General features: G+C 33.6%; 1 protein-coding gene across 1 annotated transcript in view; it reads right to left on the reverse strand.

Moving 5' to 3' along the window:
* Positions 1-16,273, reverse strand: part of LOC118203389 (rRNA methyltransferase 3, mitochondrial) — a 31,243-nt gene extending 14,970 nt beyond the window's left edge. Inside the window, exons 1-2 of the mRNA XM_035375671.2 lie at positions 15,816-16,273; positions 6,428-6,672 (exon numbers count right to left, since the gene is read on the reverse strand). Coding sequence (XP_035231562.1) covers positions 6,428-6,672; positions 15,816-16,099 — 529 coding nt within the window. The 5' untranslated portion in view covers positions 16,100-16,273. The remainder of the gene's footprint in view (positions 1-6,427; positions 6,673-15,815) is intronic.
* Positions 16,274-25,731: the final 9,458 nt, after the last annotated feature.

The raw sequence follows: 25,731 nt of genomic DNA on the forward strand, positions 1-25,731 counted from the left end.
AATTTTAGAAATTAAGTGTAAAAGAAAGGGTAGAATTTGTGAAAAAAACAGAATTTATGTTTTTGTTGTTTTAATTTGCACAGTGTCAGAAATTGCCGTTCTAATTACTTGTGCAAGAAGTGTAAGAAAAAGCATAGCTTTCTTTTATGCTATCAAAATGAAAATAATTCCGTTGGCACCACAGTAGAAAGAGCAGACACTTCAGATCAGGAGTTGGGTGATCAAAACAGCAATGAATTAAATGTACACGCACCTGCATTTCAAGCTAAAACTCAAAACAAAACCTTTACAGCCGCTATGGGAACAGTGGAAAAGTTTACAGTGGGAAAAACGTGATTTTATCTACTGCCTTTGTATTCATTGAGACTAATGATAGAACTTTAATTAAGGTGAAAGCGTTATGTGATAGTGGAAGTGTTTCTTGTTTTTGTACCCCTGAATTAGCGGATATACTTAATTTAAAAAAGGAAAAGACAAATATTTCGGTTTGCAGTATATCAGGTATTTCAACTACGATAAAAAAGAAAAACAGTTGCCCTTATCTGTAATCAGGAACAAACGTATAAAAGGAAACTAGAGGTTTTGGTAATTCCAAAAATAGCAGGTTTAACTCCCGCAAAGTTTATCGATGTTAGTACACTTGTGATTCCTGAGAAGGTGAATTTAGCGGATCCGGAATTTTATATACCAGAGAAAGTACACCTGTTGCTCGGCGTGGACGTTTTTTATGATATGTTACGAGCTGGTAAAACCTCTGTTATTAACACAGGCTTGATATTACAAAATAGTGTGTTTGGATATATAGTTAGTGGAAATATAAATGATTCACGGAGAAATAATTTATCGTATTGTGGGTTAATAAATGATAATTCAGAGAGTGAATTGAAAATATTTTTCGAACTAGAATCATTAGGAATTAAAGATGATCCTTATTGTCATGAGGAAGACAAAGCACTGGAAATATTTAATAAGACCGTTTGTTTTAAAGCTGGTCGCTACGAGGTTACTTTACCTTGGAAAAGGGACTGGAGGGAATTAGCTGGTAATTACTGAGTAGCGGAAAATAGATTAAAAACTCTTGCAAAGCGAATTATGACAAAACACTGCTTTCTACATATAGTGAAATATTACATGATTATCTCAAGCAAAGTATCATTGAAAGAGTGTCAGATGGAAATATACCTATCGGTAAACCAGTATTTTACCTACCACACCAAACGGTATTTAGAGAAACCAGTGCTTCAACGAAGACTAGAATAGTGTTTGATGGCAGCTCACATGAGTTCAGGCAGCTATCACTGAACGATTGTCTATGGACAGGGACAAATGTATGTAAAACTGCGTTGTCTACGTAAAACTGCGTAAGCAAGAAGAAATTTCTGTGAGTTTCGTCGCATCAAAATGTCGTGTTGCACCTGTGAAAAGAATTACGTTACCTCGTCTTGAATTACTTGGTGCATTACTAGCAGCGCATTTAGGTTCTGGAGTGAAATAATTGCTCGATCAAAAGAAATCCTTGAGAATATTTTATTGGACTGATGCCAAAATAGTGCTATGCTGGATTAAAGGTACCAGTACCAAATGGAAATCTTTCATTGCCAACAGAGTTAACGAGATTAGGAAGTTAACACAGCCGACAGAGTGGTTCTATTGTTCAACAAAAGAGAACCCAACAGACATTATGACGCATGGTGTTCAAATTGACTTTCTTGTAAACTGTTCCAAATGGTGGTCATGCTATGACTTTCTAACATGCTCAGAGATTCCTCATCAGAACTCATCATTTGAGGTAGTTGAAGAAGCATGTCCAAATGAACTTAAAAAGGACAATGAACTGCATAACGATTCTAACTTAGTTTTAATTACATGTAATGAACCAAACCTCTTTAATGATATTCTTAATTTGTCTTCTAATTATACTAAACTTATTCGTCTTGTAAGTTTCATTTTCAGGTTTATCCATAATCTTAAGAACCCTCAGGCAAGGAGGTACAGAGTACTTACTTTAGAAGAGATAAAGGATGCTGAGGTGTATATTTTATTAGAGGCCCAAAAAAGTGAGTTTAGAGACGAAATAAATCAATTAAAAAAAGGTCAGTGTGTAAACCTCAAAAGTACTTGTGTAGAACTTAAAAAATTGCAAAAATTGGTTGAGTGTCCAGATGAGAATTTAGCGAGTTTTTATACCACTGAAGGTATAGAGTGGAAATTTATTCCTCCAAAGTCGCCAAATTTTGGTGGAATTTGGGAGGCCGGGGTTAAATAATTTAAGAATCATTTGAAGAGAGTTATTGGTAATTAGTGTTTAACTTTAGAAGAATTTTTAACTGTTTTAACTGAAATTGAAGGAGTATTGAACTCAAGACCTCTTACTCCAATTTCAGCTGATTACAATCATTTTGAAACTTTGACCCCAGGTCACTTTTTGGTTGGTAGACCTATCACAACTCTAGCTGAGCCAGATTTATCCAACATAAATGAAAACCGACTTTCTAAATGGCAAAGAATCACTAAGTATACAGAAAAAATTTGGAAATTATGGAAACATGATTATCTTAATAATTTACAAGAACGACACAAGTGGAAATTTTTAACGGATGACGTTCAGTTGGGAACTCTTGTATTAATAAAAGATGAAAATTTGCCTTCAACCAAATGGTTAGCAAGGAGAATAGCCGAGGTTTTTCATGGTAGGGATAACAAAATAAGAGTAGTAACTGTAAGATTGCTTAATCAGCATTTGCTGAAAAGAAATGTTCGAGATATATGTATACTTCCTGTAGAATGATGGTTTAGTTCTATTACAGTCAAAAGTTGTTAATTCGGACTTGTCGGGACTTCGGCAATTCCGGATTATCGATCATCAGTTTAAATCCGGTAAGATGGCATGCAGAAATTACAAAATTAAAAACATGAAACCATAATTTATGAAATAAAGAACAATTATGATCTAAAGGGTATCAAAATTTACAAAAAGTAAAAGCTTAATATTTATTTCTTTACTTTATTAAACATTTCTTTCAATGTAAGTTGTTTCGTTTCATGTGATAATACTTTCTCTTTAATTCTATTTAACAGACATAATTTCTTGTTTAGTTACAAAGTTCCGCTGTTCAAGTCCAATAATTGCTGCGTCGAGAATACCGACTAATTTGTCAATCGAAATTTTTTCGTTTTCAATAACCTGTGTGTCACTTTCTTCACTACCGGAAGCAAATTATAATGACGAGGAACTTGATTTAAATCATATCAAAGACAGAGTACATTGAGATGAAATACTACATTTAGTAATGAATTATACGCCAAATAAAATAAAAACATCTGCCCTGAAGATAAGGATAGTGCTGACAGATCAACTTCCAATTCATTGCGTGCCACGGCATCACTGCGTCCCCCCCCCGCCGAAGCATGAAATTGATAAACAGATTTCGGATTTCGAAACATACTTTCGCTTTGTGATCCTTTACATATTAGTAAATATATATCGGAAATTCTACTTGACATAATCGAAAGTTCAAGCTTACTTTTATGAAATTGTCAAAAATAATAAGGCAGATCCAATTCGAAGATTAAGGAACAACGCAATCTGCAACATTAACTGAATTAGATAATTTTAGCTTAGCTTATACCGTCTGTTATACATTAAACGCGCATGCGTAAACGTATTTGCACATGCGCACAAGCATATTCGCAGCCGTAAAGGTCTTACGCGCATGCGTAAATGCCTATGGGCATGCGTCAACGCGATGCATGCGCAGAAAATTGTAGCTTTGAGGTCCGGATTATAGATCATTCTGGATTAATGGTGTCCGAATTAACGACTTTTGACTGTATAACCTGGTATTTGTTGTAATAATTTGAATGTATATTTTTCAATATTGTGATTTGTTATTGTGAAGTTTGTTATTTATTGTAGTGCCTTTATATTTACATTTATTGAAATAATAGTTTTGAAATTATTAATTTCAACGTTGGGAGTGTTTTGTATTAGCTAAGGAATGCTTGGCGCCAGAGCAGAATCTTGGCTAATGGCGCATGCGCCGCCGGAATTGGCACTGTAATGTGTTCTGTGAGAAACTTGATTTTTGTGGTACACTGGAAGTTGTGATTCTTATGTTACGCCGTAAGGTGAAACCTACCGCCAGAGAGTCGCTATGGAAAATAAATGTATTGAAACTGTGTAATGTGTGTGGTGTTATTTTATTATGATATATAGCTATCGATGGGAAATAGAATAAGTCAATTCAATTATGATCTAAAGGGTATCAAAATTTACAAAAAAATAAATAAATAAATAAATAAATAAATAAAAAATAAAAAAGCTTAATATTTATTTGTTTACTTTATTAAACATTTCTTTCAGCGCGCACATGCGTAAAGCATACATTACGCATAGTCGAAATTAGAAAATTGCAACCAGAAAACTATTTGATGTGTACTCATGATATTTGTAAATACAAGGAATTTGATTTAAATCATATCAAAGACGGAATACATTGAGATGAAATACTACATTTAGTAAGGAATTATAAGCTGAATAAAATAAAAACATCTGCCCTGAAGATAAGGATAGTGCTGACAGATCAACTTCCAGTTCATTGAGCGGTGCGACGTCCCCTCCCCCCGCAGAGCAGCGTGAAATTGATAAACGGATTTCGGAATGGTTAGAGAAACAAAGGATATGACCTTTATCCATTTTATGCAGCAATTCCACTTTTTGTTTGATGGACATCGAAACATATTTTCGCTTTGTAGATCCTTTACATATTAGTAAATATATATCTGAAATTCTATTTGACATAATCGAAAGTTCAAGCTTACTTTTATAAAATTGCTGTAACAGTCTGCAAAAAATAATAAGCTGGATCCAATTCGAATATTACGGAACAACGCAATCTGCAACATGAACTGAAATGGATAATTTTAGCTTATACCATCCGTTATACATTAAACGCGCACGCGTAAATGTATTATGCGCATGCACACATGCATATGCGCAGTCGTAAAGGTCTTACGCGCATGCGTCAACATGACGCATGCGCAGAAAGTTTGTAGCATTGAGGTCCAGATTACAGATCATTCCGGATTATGGGGGTCCGAAATAACGACTTTTGACTGTATCTGGTTTTAGTGAAAGTTTTCTGCCAAAAAGTGTTCTTAACAAAGTTAGAAAAAAAAAACATGAAAACGGTATCTTTAGTGCAAGTAATCACCATCCAAATTTATGATTTTCTGCCAACATTTTGCTAGTTTTTCAACGCCTTCACCCCAGAAACTTGGTGACCGTGAGTCCATAAAAAGATCAACTTCATTTTGGATGTTCTGTGCAGAATGTAAGACAGCACCAGCAAGATGTAGCATCAACACAAACTAGCATCTCGTTGTACACTTACCTTACTGTCGAAGGTTTTACCTTTTGCCAGACACACTTTGTGGATAATAACACAGCAATCCCACCAGATACAAACAATGATTTTTTTTAATAGTCAAATTGCACTTTGTGATGCTACCAACAGGCTCTCATCTTATCACAGCCCCGTTGTGCAGATTGCATGACCAAATTATCTATCAATCACCTCTTTTTATTTTTGTTTCCTTCTACAGTTTTTAGAAACACAAAGTGACGAATGTCTTTTGGGGCTAACATTCCACATTTAACCCTTACAATTGTGTAAAGTTTCGACGCCAGATGATAATTTTGAAGTTTATGAGTTCTTTCCCAGGAAAAGGGTAAAGTGGTGAAATTAAAATTTTAGACACATGAGAAACTCGACTAGAGTAAGCAAAAAGAACCTAAAACACTTTTATTCATTCTTAGTAGAGGGTCAAGTAAACTCATCTCCATGAACATAGTAATTAATATTGAACACTTATAAATTAATCATAAAGAACTAATTATTACATTGTAAACAATTATAATATCAGGAAATTCCATCATCCCACACAGTAAGGAAGGAGAAACCCGGTGCTGCCATTTATTGGTTTGGTAGCCTCAATATGGGTGCCAGTATATTTTATACAACGGTCTTAAAATTGTATAAATAATCTTCTTTTAATTATCAGTTCTGACTGAAATGCAGTAAATATATAAGATTTAGCATGTGTATGTCATATATTTGCAGATTTGGAATTTTTTCTCCCCCTCTCATAGAATTTATGAATCTTCAAACATGATACCTTGGAATGAGGTCTATTAATTTCATAACTGCAAACTATTGAGCATTTATACAATAGTGCTGCCATTTAGAATAAAAAAAGAAACTCTAGAAACTTACGATTACAGCTTTTAGTGTAGACAAATTAGCACTTTTTAGGAGGCTAAAAAATTGGCAAACATCCAGATTATTTTATATGCTGGTGCCCTTTAAAGAATTAAAGAATTTAACATTAAAATGACATCAAGAAAACAATCATTAATTATTCTTACCCATCACTCCTGGGCTTGTTTCTAATTCAGACCATAATGATAATGTTTTGTAGAATACTTTACACAATTCAACATTTTCTGGATCTTTAATTTTAATAGCAGCCAGATCTTCCTCTCTGCTAAAATAAAGTGTCTTCATTTTCAGCCCAACACCAATGGCATCATTTATCAGACGCTTTCCTTCTAAGAGGATTAGCCCACTCTTTTCTCTCCTTTTCCTATTTTTTATCATGGCAAGTGTCTTCCTATAAATCAAAAGATTAATTTTCTTTTATAAAGAATTATAGATTGCTTTAATAACAAATACATATATCTTTATAAAAATTTAGAATATAAAAGATTTCATTGGTTGCAGGAAGAATTACAAATTTTAATATTTTCTGATTAACTACAGCCTCCAGAAATATATTTACATTGTATAAGGCTATGTCATCAAAACAGCAAACTCATGACATCACCAAAATGTATTTATGTGGATACTAATGTACGCATTCACGTGTACCGATTTTCACTGAAAGCCATCTTTCCACCTTCAAATTCAATGATAATTTTTTTTTTTTTAATTTATTTTTTTTTTTTTTATTTTCATGGAGTGTAACTTCTTTTCTTGCCTGGGACTGTAAGACTGTTTCTTGCCTGGGATTGTTAATGGGACTGTAGAGTTTAGCAGCTGATGAGAAAGCACGGCAATTCTTCAGAAATATGGCATTTTGTCTGACAGTACAGAATGCAAAAACTTGCATGCCATGAAGCTGTACTTCATACACAATCAAATGGATTAAAATTTTATGGATTAAAATTATTGAGCTGATGCTGAGTTTACACAATTCTGATTTTTTTCCCTCTTTATTTTTCTTTTTTTTCCAGGAAACAGATCCCTGTGTATGCGGGAAAATGGGAAGAACAACAATGTGCACAATGCCAAGCTGTGCAGATCGCTGAATTTCTGCAATTGTCTGGTGTTTTTTGAAGCGAAAACAGATTGATTGCCTTGTATGTGGAAAGAGCAGTGAAAAAGTGTAGGTATTTTTAGGATGTTTCTTAATTTTTAATTAGTTTCTCTTTTACTAATTCTTGGTGCACTGCCATTTTTTAAAAGGATTGTCTTTCACATCTTAGCTTAAAAATTAGTCATCAGTGGTTGCTGACTTGTTAGGAAGGTGATGAGGATAATCAGAAAATATCTGCAATAATAATTCAGCAGAGCGATCTCAACCTTCAGACTAATGTGTACCATCTAAATAGAAAACTGAAAAACCTTAGTACCACCACTACTTTTTTCAATGATTATTTTTCAATTTCTTTATAGAAATATTACAAAAAAACATATTTTGCCATTCGCACAACCTATTGGCTATTTGTATTAAATATGCACACATAAAAAATATTAGATTAAAAATTGGTTACCATTTTAATTATCAAAATTTAAGTTATAATACTTTAAAATTTAGTTTGAAATTTGGGCCTGTTTAGGAGAGATCAATTTCTATGTGTCTGGTCTTCACTTAGTTTCAACCGTAAATTAGAATTCACTTTCATTCTGCATTTATTTTTAAAATATAGCATGGAAGAAAATCCTTGTTCACACAAACAGGTTGTGCAAAAAAAAAAAGCAATAAAAATTTAACAGATTTATTTGAAATGCCTTATTCAAAAGAATTTCGGTTCAACCAAATATTAACAAGTGTGTTATCTAGGAAATAACTACCAAGTGTTCTTTTTCTTCACGAGATTTTTTAATTTAATAGTTGAAAATACTTTGTTTCTTTGCGTATCATCTATTTTTCTCTTGTGTACCACCGGTTGAGAATTGCTGCTTTAGCAAAAATAAATAAAAGAAAATATGTATTTATCATATAGGTTCAAAGTTTGTTTTTTAACCACTTCACAAAACTGCATTTGAAAAAAAAATTTACAAATGGTATCTTTCTTACATAACAAATATTAAACTGATTTTGAAAAAAGATTAGTTAAAAAATGTTTAGCATTTAAACACACAAATTTAATAACAAATGAGACATGAAAATTGGAAGAGAAACACACCAATGTATACTTTTAAATTAAACAAGAGACCAATCTTAGCACTCTAAAATCTGCATCAAAATGCAGATTTTACATAAAACTATAAATTTCAAGGACAGTTACAGACAAATCTCTTTTCATGAAGGGAAAAAAATTTCCCCCTTCTCTTGAAGAAGAGACAGCCTTTGATATCGATAGAGTTTTAATCAAAATCTATGCCAAACTAAGGTTGATTTTTTTGCTTAATTTTAAATCAATGAGACATTATCAAAACTAGTAATTGAATTGCTAATCAAATGTACATTTTCCAATATAAAGTTAGTTATATGATTATACTAGAGTATCAAGTACATGAATAAATATCATTTTCTGTGTTCAAAAAAAATTTTTAAATTATCTGGATTATCTTATTAAGTGTATGTAATAATCTATATTAAATCATTCAAACATTCTACACGAGGAGCATTTGTCTGCATATTTCCTCACATATGTTCTTCAGATATTTAAATTTTAGTTAACAGTCAAAATGTCAAGCATGTAACAGAATACATTGAGAGAATGCAGTTGAGTGTTCAAGAAAAAATACTATAAAACATTCAGGTGCTATAGAAGATTTAGTCCATAAAAAAGAAACCCGATTAAGTATACAATGACATAAATCACATGGCTTTAAAAACTGATTTTTTTAATAGGATTTAGTAACTCAAAAATTAATGATTTGAAAACTTGCAGAAATTTATGGTGATCCACAAAGACATGGATCAGTGAGGCAGGAAGAACACACTGATGGCAGCTGAGAATCAAGATATGCTAAACTGTCATATAAAATTGAGTTAAAGAGAAAAATATTTTTCATGGGCAAACCAAGAAATCATTAGATTTCAATACTGTCTAAGTTCTGCTATACCTTCCTTATTGAATCTTTTGAATGTAAGTATGAATATCAATCAAACAATGTTCTTGATGACATTAAAAAAGAATCCTTCACTGAAATTTAAAATAAAACTTCAAAAATTAATTTTTGTTGCTGCTACTACAAATGGCAGAAAGATGCTAAACACAGCCCCTCTGAACTTTAGCAGTTTATTTTAGAATACAGTTCCGAATATATAGCTATAAATTTCTCCATAGGTCTGTGAGTATAACATATTATGACAGGAATTTTTTAAAAAAAATTGACTTATTGACTTATGACTTACTTTTTTCTGGTCATTAACTACTAAAGAGTTTTTGCCAGTAGATCGCATTAAAGTGCACTAAGCAAAGATATTTTCAAATAAATGGTACTAGGGAAGTACCAACACCCGTGGGCGAAGAAAATTCAGCTGCGTGAGCAGGCATATCTTAATACTTACGAAAGTAGGCGTTCAGCATAAAAATTGTGCACTGGTAAGCAATGGCATTAAATTGAAGGTTCAGTGAGTTGTATGGCAAATGCAGGTGGTGAGTGCAATATAGCTAGTAAGAGTGCAGATTAAGCAATAGTGAGACATCATGAAAATGGCGCGAAGACAGTTTGAAGCTGTGAATGGCATAAGAGTTCAAAGTCCTTCAGAAGTATGCAGCAGCTAGATAGGCCGTAAAAAGTTCGAAAGTTTGTAGAATCATACGATAAAGTAAAAATTCATACAAAATAATTTTAAAAATGAAATAGTAACATAAAAATCTTGAATAAAAAAGTTTCTTGATTAACATAAGTATAAGATGTAACACAAATAACATGATAGAGTCTAATTTCAGAGTTCAAGTAAATTTTAAAATTAAAATTTACAAGTTACCACCATGACGAATTGTGATGAATTGTCCTTGGGCATTTGACAGTGTATTCAATGGTTGGATCATAATCCAACATTTGTTTAATTGCGTTATACTGACTATGCTTCATCTTCTCGAAGAAGTTATGAGCTGTCATGAGTATAAAGTTATGCACAGATGGAATATCCAGGTCGTTATGAATTATAGAGTTTCTCACGTACCAAGGTGCATTCACAATGCTACGTAGAATTTTATTTTGAAGTATATCCAATTTTTTGCGCTCAGTTTTATTGGCGATTGCCCAGGCCGGCACTGCATATAGCATGATCGGTCAAATTAGAGATATGTAAAGCATTTTCTTCATTTTTAGACTGAGCTTCGATTTTTTGCCGATAATAGGATAAATTGCCATGTAGGCTGCATTTGCTGGCTAATCTTTGGAATATGGTAACAGGTAATTTGGCGACATTTTGGAGGCAATAAAGGTTACTACCTAGGACTTTGGGAATAATGTGAGAAGTACTCAGTTCTGATTATGCACTATTTTGTGTGAGGGAAATGAGAGATCATGAGATATGTCATGTGATTACATGTCATGTGACGAATTACAGTTCTTTAATCGGAAAAGGGGGAAAATCTGGAAAAATATCTGCAGTATAGTATTTTGTATTTAGCTTCATTCTGTGTTGCGTGAAACAGTGTTAGTTAATTTTTGGATCCCATGGCCCTATCTAAAGCGAATTCGAAATGGGTATTTAGTGGGATTGAAAGGGGTAGTAATAAGTGTTTTTTTAAGGTTGTGCGAGATAGAAGTAAAGATTGCTTATTAAGTTTTATTAAACAGTATATTCTACCTGGTACAAAAATCATATCTGATTGCTGTAAATCATATGAATGTTTGGAGGATGAAGGTTTTCAACATCTTGCCGTGAACCATAAGTATCATTTTAAAGATCCTGAAACAGGCGCACATACGAATACAATAGAGGGCACGTGGAGTGCTATAAAAAGCGCCATTCCGAAGCATTATGATAAAGAGAATTTTGCTTTTTATTTAGCGAAGGAAGTATGGAGGAAAAATTCGCAGAAAAAATCATTCAAGAATTTTATCGAATCGATTAGAAAAGTTTATCCGCCACATAATCAAGATTCTGAAAAAGATTAGGTAAGTTAGTATTTTTAATTATTTGAGGATATTATTTTTATGCATTGTTCAAAATGTAAGGAGTAAAGTAATATGGTATTATTGGAAAACTGTTATTAGCAATGGTTTAGTTTAAAGTAATTACGATTGTAAGCTAATTTTTGTTAATTTAATGTATGTGCTTATTTATATTTTAAGTAGTATTTTTAATTTAATTTAATTTTAATTAAATGATAGTTATTTTGTGAATTATATGTTTGTAGAAATTTGGTATACGTTTCAGTGGAAGTAAACGTGCATGGCAATAATTTAAGTATTTGACACTAAGTATTTGCAACCATTTTTAATGTTTGCGTTATGAATTTGTTGGTGACGTTTATAATAGATAATTTAGAGGTAAAAGTTTTTGGATATTTTATTTATTTTATACGTGGAAATGTTCATCCTTGGAAAGGGTATATACTTTTTTGCGATCAGGTAATTTCATATACGTCCTTTTTACCGGATTTAAAGATTCACAAAATTTTCATGCATTTTCGTGAAATTTTCTAATTTATGAAAAAAAGGAGTGTACATGGATATAGTGAAGAGTGTGTGCAATGCCATTTTTGTGCAATTCTGGGATTTTTTTAAAGTAAAAATAAGTCGACGTGTACATGGTTTAGTGATATTTTAATTAAATGATAGTTGTTTTGTGAATTTTATGTTTGTAGCAATTTGGTATACGTTTCAGTTGAAGTAAACGTGCATGGAAATAATTTAAATATTTGACACGTATTTGTAACCATTTATAATGTTTGTGGTATAAATTCGTTGGTGATGTTTATAATATAATAGATAATTTAGAGGTAAAAGTTTTTGGATATTTTATTTATTTTATACGTGGAAATGTTCATCCTTGATAAGGGTATATACTTTTTCACGATCAGGTAATTTCATATACAGTCAAAAGTCGTTAATTCGGACACCCATAATTCGGAATGATCTATAATCCGGACATCAAAACTAAAAACTTTCTGCGCATGCGCCACGTTGACACATGCGCAGAGGCGTTCACGCGTGCGCGTAAGACCTTTTATGACTGCGCATATGAGTGTGCGCAAGTGCAGAATACGTTTTCGCGTGCGCATTTTATGTATAATGGACGTATAAGCTAAAATTATCTAATTATCTATTTCAGTTAATGTTGATGATTGCGTTGTTCCTTAATTTTCGAATTGAATCCGGCTTATTATTTTTTGCAGACTATAAGAGCAATTTTATAAAAGTAAGCTTAAACTTTCGATTATATCAAATAGAATTTCCGATAGATATTTGTTAATATGTAAAGAATCTAAAGCGAAAGTATGTTTTGAAATTCGAAATCTGTTTATCAATTTCACGCTGCTCGGCGGCGGGCGCCTAATGAATTGGAAGTTGATTTGTCAGCACTATCCTTATCTTCAGCGCAGATGTTTTTATTTTATTTGGCTTATAATTCCTTACCAAATGTAGTATTTCATCTCGATATGCTCCGTCTTTGATATGATTTAAAACAAGTTCCTCGTCATTATAATTCGCTTCCGATAGCGAAGAAAAGTGACAGAGGTTATTGAAAACAAAAAAATTTCGATTGACAAATTAGTCGGTGTTCTTGACACAGCAATTATAGGACTTGAACGGCGGAACTTTGTAACTGAACAAGAAATTATGTCTGTTTAATAGAATTAAAGAGAAAGTATTATCACATGAAACGAAGCAAAACTTAAACAACTTACATTGAAAGAAATGTTTAATAAAGTAAACAAATAAATATTAAGCTTTTTCTTTTTGCAAATTTTGATACCCTTTAGATCATAATTGTTCTTTATTTCATAAATTACGGTTTCATATTTTTAATTTTAGAATTTCTGCATGCCATCTTACGAGATTTAAACTGATGATCTATAATCCGGAAAAATCGATAATCCGGAATCGCCGAAGTCCCGACGAGTCCGAATTAACGACTTTTGACTGTATGTGCTTTTTACAGAGTTTAAAGATTCAGAAAATTTTCCTGCATTTTCGTGCAAATTTTTGTAATTTATGAGAAAATAGCAGTGTAGATGGATAAAGTTAAGAGTGTGTGCAATGCCATTTTTGTGCAGTTCTGGGATGTTTTTTTAAGAAAAAAGAAGTTGACGTGTAAATGGTTTACGTGTATGTGCTATTCTGAAAAACATGCAAGGAGTTTGCGATTGTGCACTTTTTCCCAATTCTGCAGTTAACATTTGTCATGATTAAGCAGTTTTGTTACATAAAATTTCTAGCATAAGTGTAAATCGGCTAGTAGATTGTTGGAAAAAGTGTTGAATAAATAAAAAGAAAAGAAACATGTCTTTACTTCGTGAAGACAAAATGGTGGCGAAAAAAAAAATAGAGGGTTGTTGTAGCAGAGTTGGTCGCCAAATAATCGCCTGGAGTTCAGTTTATAAGTCACTTTGCAGTGCTCTGATCTGATAAGTGTATATATTTATTTACTCAATAATTATTTACAAGAATTCATTCTACTATTTTATGATGAATTACATACATAGGACTATGTTTTTACTTGCAAAGCTATTGGACTTTGTTTTACTGGTTGATCTTTACAATATGGTAACTGGTAGTTTGGCGACATTTTGGAGGCGATAAAGGTTACTACCTGGCACTTTGGTAATAATGTGAGGAGTACTCAGTTCCGATTACGCATTATTTTGTGTGAGGGAAATGAGAGATCATGGGATATGTCATGTGATATTAATGGACGAATTACGGTTCTTTAATCGGAAAAGGGGGGAAATCGGGAAAAAATCTGGAAATTTTGTATTTGGCTTTATTCTGTGTTGTGTGAAACAGTGTTCGTGAATTTTTGGATCCCATGGCTGTAACTAAAGTGAATTCGAAATGGGTATTTATGTATGTATTAATTTAATGTATGTGCTCATTTATATTTTAAGTAGTGTTTTTGAATTTAATTATATTTTAATTAAATGATAGTTATTTTGTGAATTTTATGTTTGTAGGAATTTGGTATACGTTTTAGTTGAAGTAAACGTGCATGGAAATAATTTAAATATCTGACAATAAGTATTTGTAATGGTTGCGGTATGAATTCGTTGGTGACGTGTATAATGTAAAAGATGATTTAGAGATAAAAGTTTTTGGATATTTTATTTATTTTATATGTGGAAATGTTCATTACTTTTTCGCGATCAGGTAATTTCATATATGTTCTTTTTACCAGGTTTAAAGATTGAGAAAATTGTCATGTATTTTCGTGAAATTTTTTAAATTTATGAGAAAAAAGCAGTGTACATGGATATAGTGAAGGGTGTGCGCAATGCCATTTTTGTGCAATTCTGGGATGTTTTTTTTAAGTAAAAATAAGTCGGCGTGTACATGGTTTAGTGATATTTTAATTAAATGATAGTTATTTTGTGAATTTTATGTTTGTAGGAATTTGATATACGTTTAAGTTGAAGTAAACGTGCATGGAAATAATTTAAATATTTGATACTAAGTATTTGTAATGCTTGCGGTATGAATTCGTTGGTGACGTGTATAATGTAATAGATGATTTAGAGGTAAAAGTTTTTGGATATTTTATTTATTTTATATGTGGAAATGTTCATATTTGGAAAGGGTAAATACTTTTTCGCGATCAGGTAATTTCATATATGTTCTTTTTACCGGGTTTAAAGATTGAGAAAATTGTCATGTATTTTCGTGAAATTTTTCTGATTTATGAGAAAAAAGCAGTGTACATGGATATAGTGAAGAGTGTGCGCAATGCCATTTTTGTGCAATTCTGGGATGTTTTTTTAAGTAAAAATAAGTCGGCGTGTACATGGTTTATGTGTATGTGTTATTTTGAAAAACGCGTAAGGAGTATGGTATTGTGCACTTTTTCCCAATTTTGCAGTGAATATTTGTCATGATTAAGCAGTTTTGTTAGATAAAATTTCTAGCATAAGTGTAATTCGGCTAGTAGATTGTTGGAAGAAGTGTTCAGTAGATAAAAAGAAAAGAAACATGTCTTTACTTCGTGAAGACAAAATGGCGGCGGAAAAAAAATAGAGAGTTGCTGTAGGAGAGTTGGTCGCCAAATTTTCGCCAAAAAAACGCCAAGTTACCATAATGTAAAGATCAACCCTTAAAAGTTACTATTCTGTTTTACGTTTAAAAATCAAATCTTAGCGCTTTCATTGCCGCCTAAAAACTTGCCAAATTTTGAAGGCCAAAATAGTTTGGCGCCAATTTACCTAGCTTATGCAATATTAGCCACTTTTCTTTTTTTTTTTGCTTCCTTGCACATCGATTTGATATATTGTAGCATTTTTTATATGTACTTAGAAGAGCGATACGTTCAGGTCCACTTCCGCGGAAAAAGCTCTGGTTATGGCACTGCGTTATGTTATGGTTATGGCACTGCGTAATGTGCTACATATTACACATAATATTACTTACGTGAATCGAGCGTCATTTTTCTGCAGTTTTTCATAAGGTGGAACCATAATTTTCTTCTCTTTAGTTACTTCCGTTGTCAGATGATTTTGTTGCATTTCTGGGGATACTTTGGCGAGCTGGTTACTTTCATCAAATGTATCATCACGAAGTGGTCTAACTCCATCTTCAGGCACATTCAAAACTCGGATTGCTTTCCTTCGTAATATATTTTTACCGTAATTTCTACAAGGTGTATATAAATAACTAAGTTTGTACACTGTTCTCGATATTAATGTTGATGTCATCGTTAACAAAAAATTTCGAAAGCTAAAAAATATAACAAAATTTTACACAATTCGATAGATTATTACAAGAGAATCAAAAACACGCATTAAAAGCAAAGTATAGTTCTATTTATTTATATCTGAACGATGCTAATGGACAAAGTATACTTATGCCTTATTTTGCATCCACTAAGTCTTTCTGCCTGTAAGAAGAAACATTTTAAAGTTGCAATCAAGGAGTATTGGAGATTCGCACGATTTACCGCAACAAAATGTTCAAAACGCACTCTTGGATACTTCGACTGTGCAGCTGTGTACGTCTGAGAGTAATTCCACAGATGATATTGACCCTGACAACCGCACGAAATGGATTATCGATTTTTACGGACTGACAGCTCAGTTTGAAGCCATTCAATCACAAAAGATGTACTTAAAAAAAAAAAAAAAAAAAAAAAAAAAACGGATCACCTTTGGATGCCACCGGATACCAGCAACTGGACAATGCCTGTAAGACACTTTTTCATCGTATTATTGAACTCGCCAACAAACTGGAAGTCCAAACTTTCCAATTCCTTGCCACCTTAGAAGAATTCAAGCAGATTATCTAGAATGAAAATCTGGCCAAAATGACAGCTGAAAAAGGAGCTTTTCTCCGTAAAGAGAAACTCAAAGCCAGCAAAGGCAACTTGAAACCTGTTTCGCGCACGTATAGCGTGAAGAAGCAGGCTGAGGAATCAGTTTCCTCTGCCTCAGATCAAGCAGCCATTACTGCCTCTGGTAGAAAGAAAAAGACTGCGAATGCCGATTCGGAGGGCTTTATTACCCTTGCATCTCGCAAACAGGAAAAAGCACCTGTAATAATCACCATTGATTACTATGTTAACACTTCGAATTTAGCAGATGATATTTCAAATGTAAAGAAAGTTGCTACTTTAAATAAGTATGAACGCATAAAAAAAATCCCTCTTGGACGGCGGTAGCAGTCCTGCCGAGGGTAGAGCAACGACCACCCACCCCTAGCAACGGGGACACTCCAGGAGAAGAAATAAGTTCGAAGCAGTCACAGCAAAGAATATCTAAGAAGAAGAAGTAAAGGTTCCCCGAGGCAAATGTGGCTCCGTCAGACCGAAGAGACACATTATGTATATCCCTGAAGCTTATTTTAAAGGGGCAATCTATCCACCCTCCGTACCTCACTGCGCATGTGCGAAATAACACCCAGCATGCCGTCGGCCATATTATCAATCTTTTACAGCGTTGTTCGAAAAGGTTCTTTGCTGTTTTAGTCAGAGGTACTTTGTTCTAGTTATGTGAAATTCTTTAAAAGACTTTTTTAATGCAATGCTGTAAGTGAAATAGTTTTGGCTATTGGGTGCAAACTTTGCTCTTGTTTTTCATAATAGTCATTCCAAATAATTGTCTAAAAGTTTTCATGGTAATTATTTTTTAAAGTTGTTGTCAGATAATTATAATGTATTTCAATGTTTTCAATTTATTTTGGGGTGCTTTTAATTGTCTTTAATTATTTTTTTCTGTTTCAGTTAATTATATGCAAATTTTGCTTTTAAAATTTCATTGTAACATTTTAACCATGGATTCATAAAAGTTTATTACGTATTGTATGGCATGTGTTTTCCCCCCTTTTTAAGTTTACAGAATTAAATGTACTCATTTGTTGAATAATTTTGGATTAAATAGATTTTATGCAAAATTAAAATTATGAAAAGTCGAAGCATACAGCAATTTTACAATTATTAGTTGTAAAGCGAAGGTGGAAAATAGTCATTTTTGTAATTTTTATTTAAAAAAAAAATTATTCCTAATTCTATAATTTTTGTCCCAATGGCTACGATATTTGTTTGATATAACAATATTTATTTGATTCAGTAAATTATTTACAAAATTTCTTCCCAGGTTTTAATAATACCTATAGGTTTGATTTTCAAGTTAAGTATTTAATCTTATATTAATAAATGTAAGAAGTATTGAATATTTTACGAAAAAAAGAATGAAATCAGTTATTTTAATAATTTATGTGAAATTCTTTAAAAGACCTTTTAAGTGTAATTTTGTATTTGTTAATTTAAGTGATATGCTTTTGGCTCTTGGCTGCAAACATCGCTCATGGTTTTCATAATGGTCATTCCAAATAATTGTCTAAAAAATTCTTTGGTATTTGTGAAGATGCTTAAAATTATTTTGCATACCTTCATTCTGGAACTTAAGAAATGTCAATAAATATCATTGTTTTACTTAAAATGTGTTATTTGTTTTAATATTTAATAATATGCTTGATACGAAAAGAATTACAAAATAGCGTTATTTATGTAATTAATTGCAGATTTGTTAGAAATTTAACATCACAGCCGTAGTTAATTTTGTTTTCTGTTAATTCTGATGTTAGTTATAAATTAATGCTGGATATTATATCAAATGAAAAACAATTATGTGGATTTACAGAAAGAAGGGTTAAGGGGAAAAAATAAAAATATAATATAATATAAAATTTATTCATTTTTTTTCAATTCATTTTTGCAATTGAACTTTAAGATGTTCCATGCGAAACAATTAAAGATAAGAACATTAAAGATCAACTTCACAATTTATCTAAAACAGAAGTCTCTGAATCCTATTAAGTATTAAGAAATTTATTTCATTTAAATTTTGTCTTCGTATGGCTCGCTGTTTAAATTGAAAGTAAAAATTGGATAGAATTTCTATAATTCGCCCAACTAACATCATTTTGCTCATAAAACTCAGAAATGTATGAAAATAAAACATTTTGAGTTATTTCAATGTACAAAATTTACTATCTCCTCGGACTGCGCTATTTAAATTCCACCCTGGGCTGGTGTTTCACTGCATAGCCGTGGCTCTTCTGTACAGAGGCGCAGAGGCGAAACAGGTTTACATTGCGTCTATGGAAGCTTTCATTCTTCTCCTTAGAGATTCTTTGGTCACAGTGCGCTCCCAACCCCCTCCAAAGCTGTGATTCTGGCTATTCATCTAAAGAGCAGCAAGCAGTGGAGAACGCAGAATGACTTTCCTGCGAGATATTGCCCAAATATTAAGCGCATTCTCACTGAACTTTTTCTAAAATTATCAAACCGAACTAGATTTTCGGAAGGTTACACAATGGATGCGTCAGGCCAGCAACCAATTTAAAACTTTCAATCTGAAACAAGACAGTCGTATCAAAATTGTTATTAGAGAAAGAAACTGAACTCGAGGACGTACAAAATGAAGTGGAATCCTGGGGTTTTCAAGTGCATAGGTGCGCTCAGTTGACTAAACCGTGCACTAGACACTCTATGCCACTTCTTTATATACAAGTCCGACCTCATCCCTTCAGTGGCCAATATGCGGGGCGTTACCGATATGCGGGGCGTTTATGAGGCTTACAGAGGCCGTAAAGGCCCTACTCAATGCTTTGGCTGCCAAGGATTTTGTCATTCTTCTGAAATTTGCACCCTTAACATCCGTTGTGTGAGATGCGCTGGCCCGCACTGGGCAAAAGATTGCACTTTAAGTGACGATCAACCTGCTTGCTGTTGTAACTGTGGAGGTACTCATCCAGCATTTAAGTCTTGTCCTTGTTACCCAGGTAATAACAAAAGAGCACTAAAAATAAGTTCCTAAGGCAGCTGCACCCGCAGTCCCCTCAGGGAACCACGAAACCCACAGCAAAAGCTGTCCAACAAGCCCCTGTGACTGCTCCACTAAGCACAAGCTCGTTGTCTTATGCAGCGGCCCTAGGTAAAGGACCTACGGAGCCCCGACCCGAAAACAAGAGTCCAAATCCGGAGGCTACGGCGAATGTGCGTCAAGTAGTCCCCTGGTTACTCAAGTAGAAAGTGAAGACTCTGAGGATGTTTTCTCCTCTACTTTATTATTGAAATTTTTATTATTGCTTTATTGCCTCTACTTTATTATTGCCTTATTGAAATCTCGCGCGACCCAGCGGTAAATAGGCCTATTCTACTGCAAGTTTTTCAAATGGCCCTGCCAAAGCTTAGACAGGTAGACACTTTTACGAGGACCTTTCTAATTTATGAAAGCTATGTTATGCTTTCAAATTAGGATTATTCGGCTAGTTTAGACCCGTGTCTTAGGTTTTTCAGAGCTGTAACCTTTTCATAACGGCCTTAAATTCGATTTTCAAAACAGACAAAGTTCTATTACCAACAGAGAACTTATCATGTGTACATGAAATGCAAAATGCCTCATCAATAAGATCGATGAGGTCAAAGACGTAACCCAAGGGAGAACTCCCAAAATTGGGAATTATGGCATGTACTCGACTGACAGGGTGCCATTAACCAGGCAAGCAAATGGTGACACCTGTATCTACGTGAAGCGTTCGATTAAGCACCACATGATACCTTCCTGATTTAAGTATTTTGGAAGCGATAATTATCAAAATTTTCCTCCAAATTTCTCCCCCACTAACAGTCATTTCGGCATACTTACCTCCACTTTCAGCTGCACGTGGAAGTAGTACTTTTCCTGTGAGTGATTTTGATAAACTTTTAACAATATAAAATCACCTAATTATTGCTGGCGATCGAAATTCGCGTCATACCGCTTGGTTTTGTCCTAAAAGGAACAGGTATGGCATTAGTCTATATTCATGGTGCCAGAGTAACCCTGCACAGATCACAGTTCCTACCCTCCTAACTTACTACCGTGTGAGAGGGTCCTCTGCAGATCTTGATCTGGCTGCCGTTTATAATTAACACCAAGTTTGGGACTATTCATTGCCTGGCTGCTTCAGAAAGCTGCTTTAAAATCATAAACAGCCCACTCGGACGACTGTTTCGGCGGGGTGCCAACCCACCGTACAGCCCCCGCAGGGATTTCTCATGTTCATGGCCACAATCCATCACACTGGAGGTTGCGCGGAGATACGCCCCCCCGACACAGCGCTTAATATCTACATGAGAGCGTCCTCACAGCGAAGGCAACAGACACGACAGTACCAGTAGGGTCCCAGCCAATCCTGTGCCTGTCATAGGATGGACCTATGGTTTTAGTCCTGTCAAGTCTGATTATATAGCCAAGAAACCGAAGCTGTCAGGACACAAGTTCAGCCAGTGATCTGGAAGAACCCCGGTCTCCTCCCATTTCTGGTCAGTTCCGGAAATTCCTACCAGTCGATCCAAAGCGATGAGTTGTCCAGCGTCATTAGCCTATGTAAACTGAGACCATAGCCTCAGCTGCGCATAGTTACCAGCGGGCGCCACGAGGAGGCTGACGCTGAATTGAGGGAGACGCAAGCAGGCGAACCTGAAACCATTCCCTCAACACCCGCCCTTCGGTCAAACGCCGGGTCTCCTGCCTTTCACTTCTGCCTACGACGATCTCCCGCGCACGGTTCACGCCGCCTATAGAAGCTTCCAGCAGCTTCCGAACATTCGTCCTCCAGGTCAGGTGTCGGCAGTACGAACCCTTAGATCAAACAACAGGTCTCCTCCCGCAAGCGGTCGGTTCTGGATATTTTCGGAAAGTTCGGACTTTGACAGGTGTTTACAAAATTTGGAGTCCATACTTAGAAGCGAGAGCTGCGGCTTCAAAACCTATTTTCTAACCAGGTGTGAGACACCACCTCAATCAAAAATTAAGCAGCAAAACGTTTTGCGAAAACTTTGGCAAAGGTAGCGCGATCCCAGTATCCGCGCCCAATTTTGCAAAATAAAATACAGAACGAGATAAGGACTGAAACCCGTCTTTTTAAACAGACGGAGTGGAAACACTACATTGAGTCTTTAACGACTGAAGATAATTCGGTTTGGCGGGCCGCCGCCCGAATACGCAAACAATCTAGACACATTTCGCCCCTTCAAACGGCCGATTACACGCAGATGGCTTACACAGACACTTAAAAGGCTGAAGTTTTAGCTGACAGCCTTGCAACACAATTCACTCCAAATAACGACGTCTACTGTAACAGTCCGGTTACACAAGGGCGCACACATTCATGTGTTGAAGAGTTTCTAACACAAGAGTAAAAAAAAATTATGTGTATCTTAATGTGTTTGAAATTGAATGTTGTAATGTAAAAAAAAGATAAGTAACACTATAGTTTATCTATGTCAAAATCAAAATTTAAGTCAACTACCAATAATGACTACTTCCTTAGCATCTGCTCTACCCACATTTAGTGGTAATGTTTCGGAAAATGTGAACTTCTTCTTAGATCAGATAAATAGTGTGGCAGAACTTGAAAAATGGCCCAATGAGAAAAAGTTGATTATTCTAAAAATTAACTATCGGGATAAAGCTCTAGAATTCTTGGTCAATGACCTACGGGCAGCCAGGGAAAATGATTTGAAAATTTAGGGAAATTACTAAGAGAGAAATTTGCTAAAGTTGAATCTTTTCAGGTTATTCAGCAAAAATTTTCAAGCATATGTCAAAAATGTAATCAGTCTGTCAGAGAATTAGCTGAAGAGATAAATACTGCAGCCATAAAGTACATTAATGAAGATTCGGTTGAAAATCCTAGCTTACAGAAGTTAAAAGAAAATATGAAACTGACAAAATTTCTTGAGGCTTTTAGAGCTGATATCAGGATTGAAGTTAAAAAGTTAGGTCCATCTTCATTTGATAAGGCTATAGAACTAGCTAGTAATATAGAGAATGCTTTGAATGACCAAAAACCTATCTTAACAGTATTAATGCTGAGCAAAATTTAGAAATTAACACTTTGCTGAAAGAAAAATTTGAACAAAATAAAATCATTAAGGAGTTAAAAGATAAAATAAATGAATTGTCTCAAAATATGCAAATGAATAGCTCACAATCAAAATTTAATCAGAGTGCTTCTACATCTCAAAATACGACCGATTTGGTAATGTATCTTGTCATATACGTAGCAAAAGACACTTAACAACAGATTGTTGGTATTTTCCTAAGGAAGATAGACATAATTATTCTAGTAGAACTTTCAGAGATATTAGAGACTTTCGTAATAACTGGCGTAGGACTTATCATCCTTATGGAGATAACAGTCAGTACAAAAGAGGGCATAACAATCATTTAAACTAATTAAGGGTTCTTGGCAGAGATATGACTCTAAATTTAGACCCCTTGCAAGGATCCGTAAAGACTAGGGGCATAAAAAATATTTCAACAGACAAAATACACATATAAAAATGATTGAAGGAAATATCAATCAACTCCAAAATAAATTAGTAGAAAATAAAAATGTTACCAAATTGTTAATGTCTTGTAGCTCTGAAAATTCTAATTATCTACCAATAATTAAAGTTAAAATTGGTTCGCAGACTTACAAAGCTTTTCTTGATACAGGTGCTAATTTGTCTTTGGTTCAACCAGATGTAATTGAGGAAACTAAACAGTTTTCTCGTATGGTTAGAATAAAGACAATTGAAGACTCATCTATTCTTTACGTGTCTGCAATTAACTTAAAATTCAAAATTCAAAATAAATGGTTTACTAATTTATTTTATGTTACTCAAAACAATTGGAATTCCACGTATCAGATGATTCTAGGGTATGACTTTATTCAATGTAACAGAATTTTGTTAGATTCCGTAAATAAGAAACTCATAATTGATAACACCCATCTGGAGTTTGAGGAAAATTCTCCTAATAAAACAGAAACTAATTCAATTAACAATACAAAAAAGAAAAATTGCAGTTTAAATGCAGTAAGGATGGTTTCTAATATTACTGTCATGCCAGGTCAATCTCAGATAATTTCCTTAGCTGTACCTGAGGTTTTAAAACAATCTAAAGAAATTTTACTTTGTCCAAAAACATCAAAAAACAGATTTCACATAAATGAATCTTTGCATACAGTTGGTCGTTACAACCATATTCAAACTATCATTGAAAATAATACGAATGAAAAATTAGTTCTAAGAAAGAATTCTGTCATGGGAACTGCTGTGCCATTCCATTTTGAAGATATTGTCAATCCAAAAAAATCATGAAGCATTACAAATAAATGCACTAAATCTGCAAGAAGTAATTAAGCTCAGAAAAGAAGAATTAAATGTATCAGATTTTAAACTAGATAATCTAAATGAAAAGGCAAAAGGTGAAATGATAGAATTGTTAATGAATAACTATGCTGTATTTTCAAAGTCTTATAACACTTTAGGTGCCACTGATAAAGTTGTGCCAGAATTTAAACTTCTTCATAATTTTCCTAATCAGACGAGACCTTATCCCATTCCTAAAATTGCTAAACAGTACGCACAACAAGAAATTGCAAAATTATTAGAGGCTGGCATAATAGAACCATCTTCTTCCAGTTATAGTTTTCCTGATATATTTGTCAGAAAAAGGAATTTACCTGATGAGGATAAAAACACACCAAAATTTCGTATGGTTGTAGACTATCGTCTATTAAACAGCATCACAGAATCTTACAAAATCTGTTTACCAAAAATTTCTGAAATTTTACACAACATTGCTGGCAGGAATTTATATTGTGTACTCGACTTATAATCAGCTTTTTTCCAAATTAAGTTACAAGAGTCTCATAGAGAAAAGTTGGCTTTTTGCACCGAGCTTGGCAATTTTCATCCTTGTAGACTTCCCTTTGGTTCACGCAATAGTACTTCTTATTTCCACACATTAATTTCAAAATGTTTAAATAATATCAAAGGTAGTAATGTTCAATTTTTTCTGGATGATATTATTGTTGCTGCTGACAGTGTATCTGAATTGAAGGTAATTCTTCAAAAGGTTTTTGATAGGCTAAGAGCATTCAATTTCACTTTGGATCCAGCTAAAGTGCAGTTATGCAAATCTGATATAACTTATTTAGTTTTAACATTTCTAAAGCAGGTTTTTCTCCTTCTGAAGATAATATAGCAAAGCTTTAAAAATTCCCTATTCCAAAAGATGTTAAACAAGTTCAAGATTTTCTTGGTATGATGAATTATTTTAGACACTTAATCCATAGTTTTGCTGAGATCACTCAGGCAATAGTACACTTGACTAAAAGAAATGTACCTTTTTTTTTTGGAATCAAGACTGTCAGGATGCTTTTGTTCTGTAACAGTCAATAATGATAGAAAAGCCTACTATAAAAACATTGATGATAATCATGAAATTTTTTAATTACTGATGCTTCTAAAGTAGCTATTCGTGGTTTACTTTTGCAAAAAATTTATGACAAATTCTTTCCTGTAGAATTTTATTCGAAACTTCTGACTCCTGCTGAGTCTAGGTATCCATCTATTAGACGTGAGCTCTATGCTATATTTTCATCTGTGAAGCATTTTCATGAACATTTTCATGGAAAAAAATTTACTATCTTAACTGATGCTAAACCTCTCACTTTTCATATGCAATTAGATAAGCAGCCTGATATTGTGGCCAGATGGTTATTGTTCGAGATTTGCAAGAACTACCCGTTCTCCTATCTCCTAAGAAACTTAAAATAAAATAACTTTATATATAAAATTCCAAAGCGTCATCTTTATTTTCAAAATCCGTAGAACTACAACAAACTATAACGAAAATCAAATCGCTGCCATTCTTACAGTGACAAACTATGAAAAGAAAAATAACAAATGAGGCTGTGTTCTAACAATACTCCCACCTTTTGATTGATGACATATACTTAATCAATCAAAACAAAATATAATAAAAAATACTGTCCACACAAATATTAA

This window comes from Stegodyphus dumicola, chromosome 6 (genome assembly GCF_044657685.1).
Source record: "Stegodyphus dumicola isolate Sdum_Otavi_A_Nest chromosome 6, ASM4465768v1".
Taxonomy (NCBI): domain Eukaryota; kingdom Metazoa; phylum Arthropoda; class Arachnida; order Araneae; family Eresidae; genus Stegodyphus; species Stegodyphus dumicola.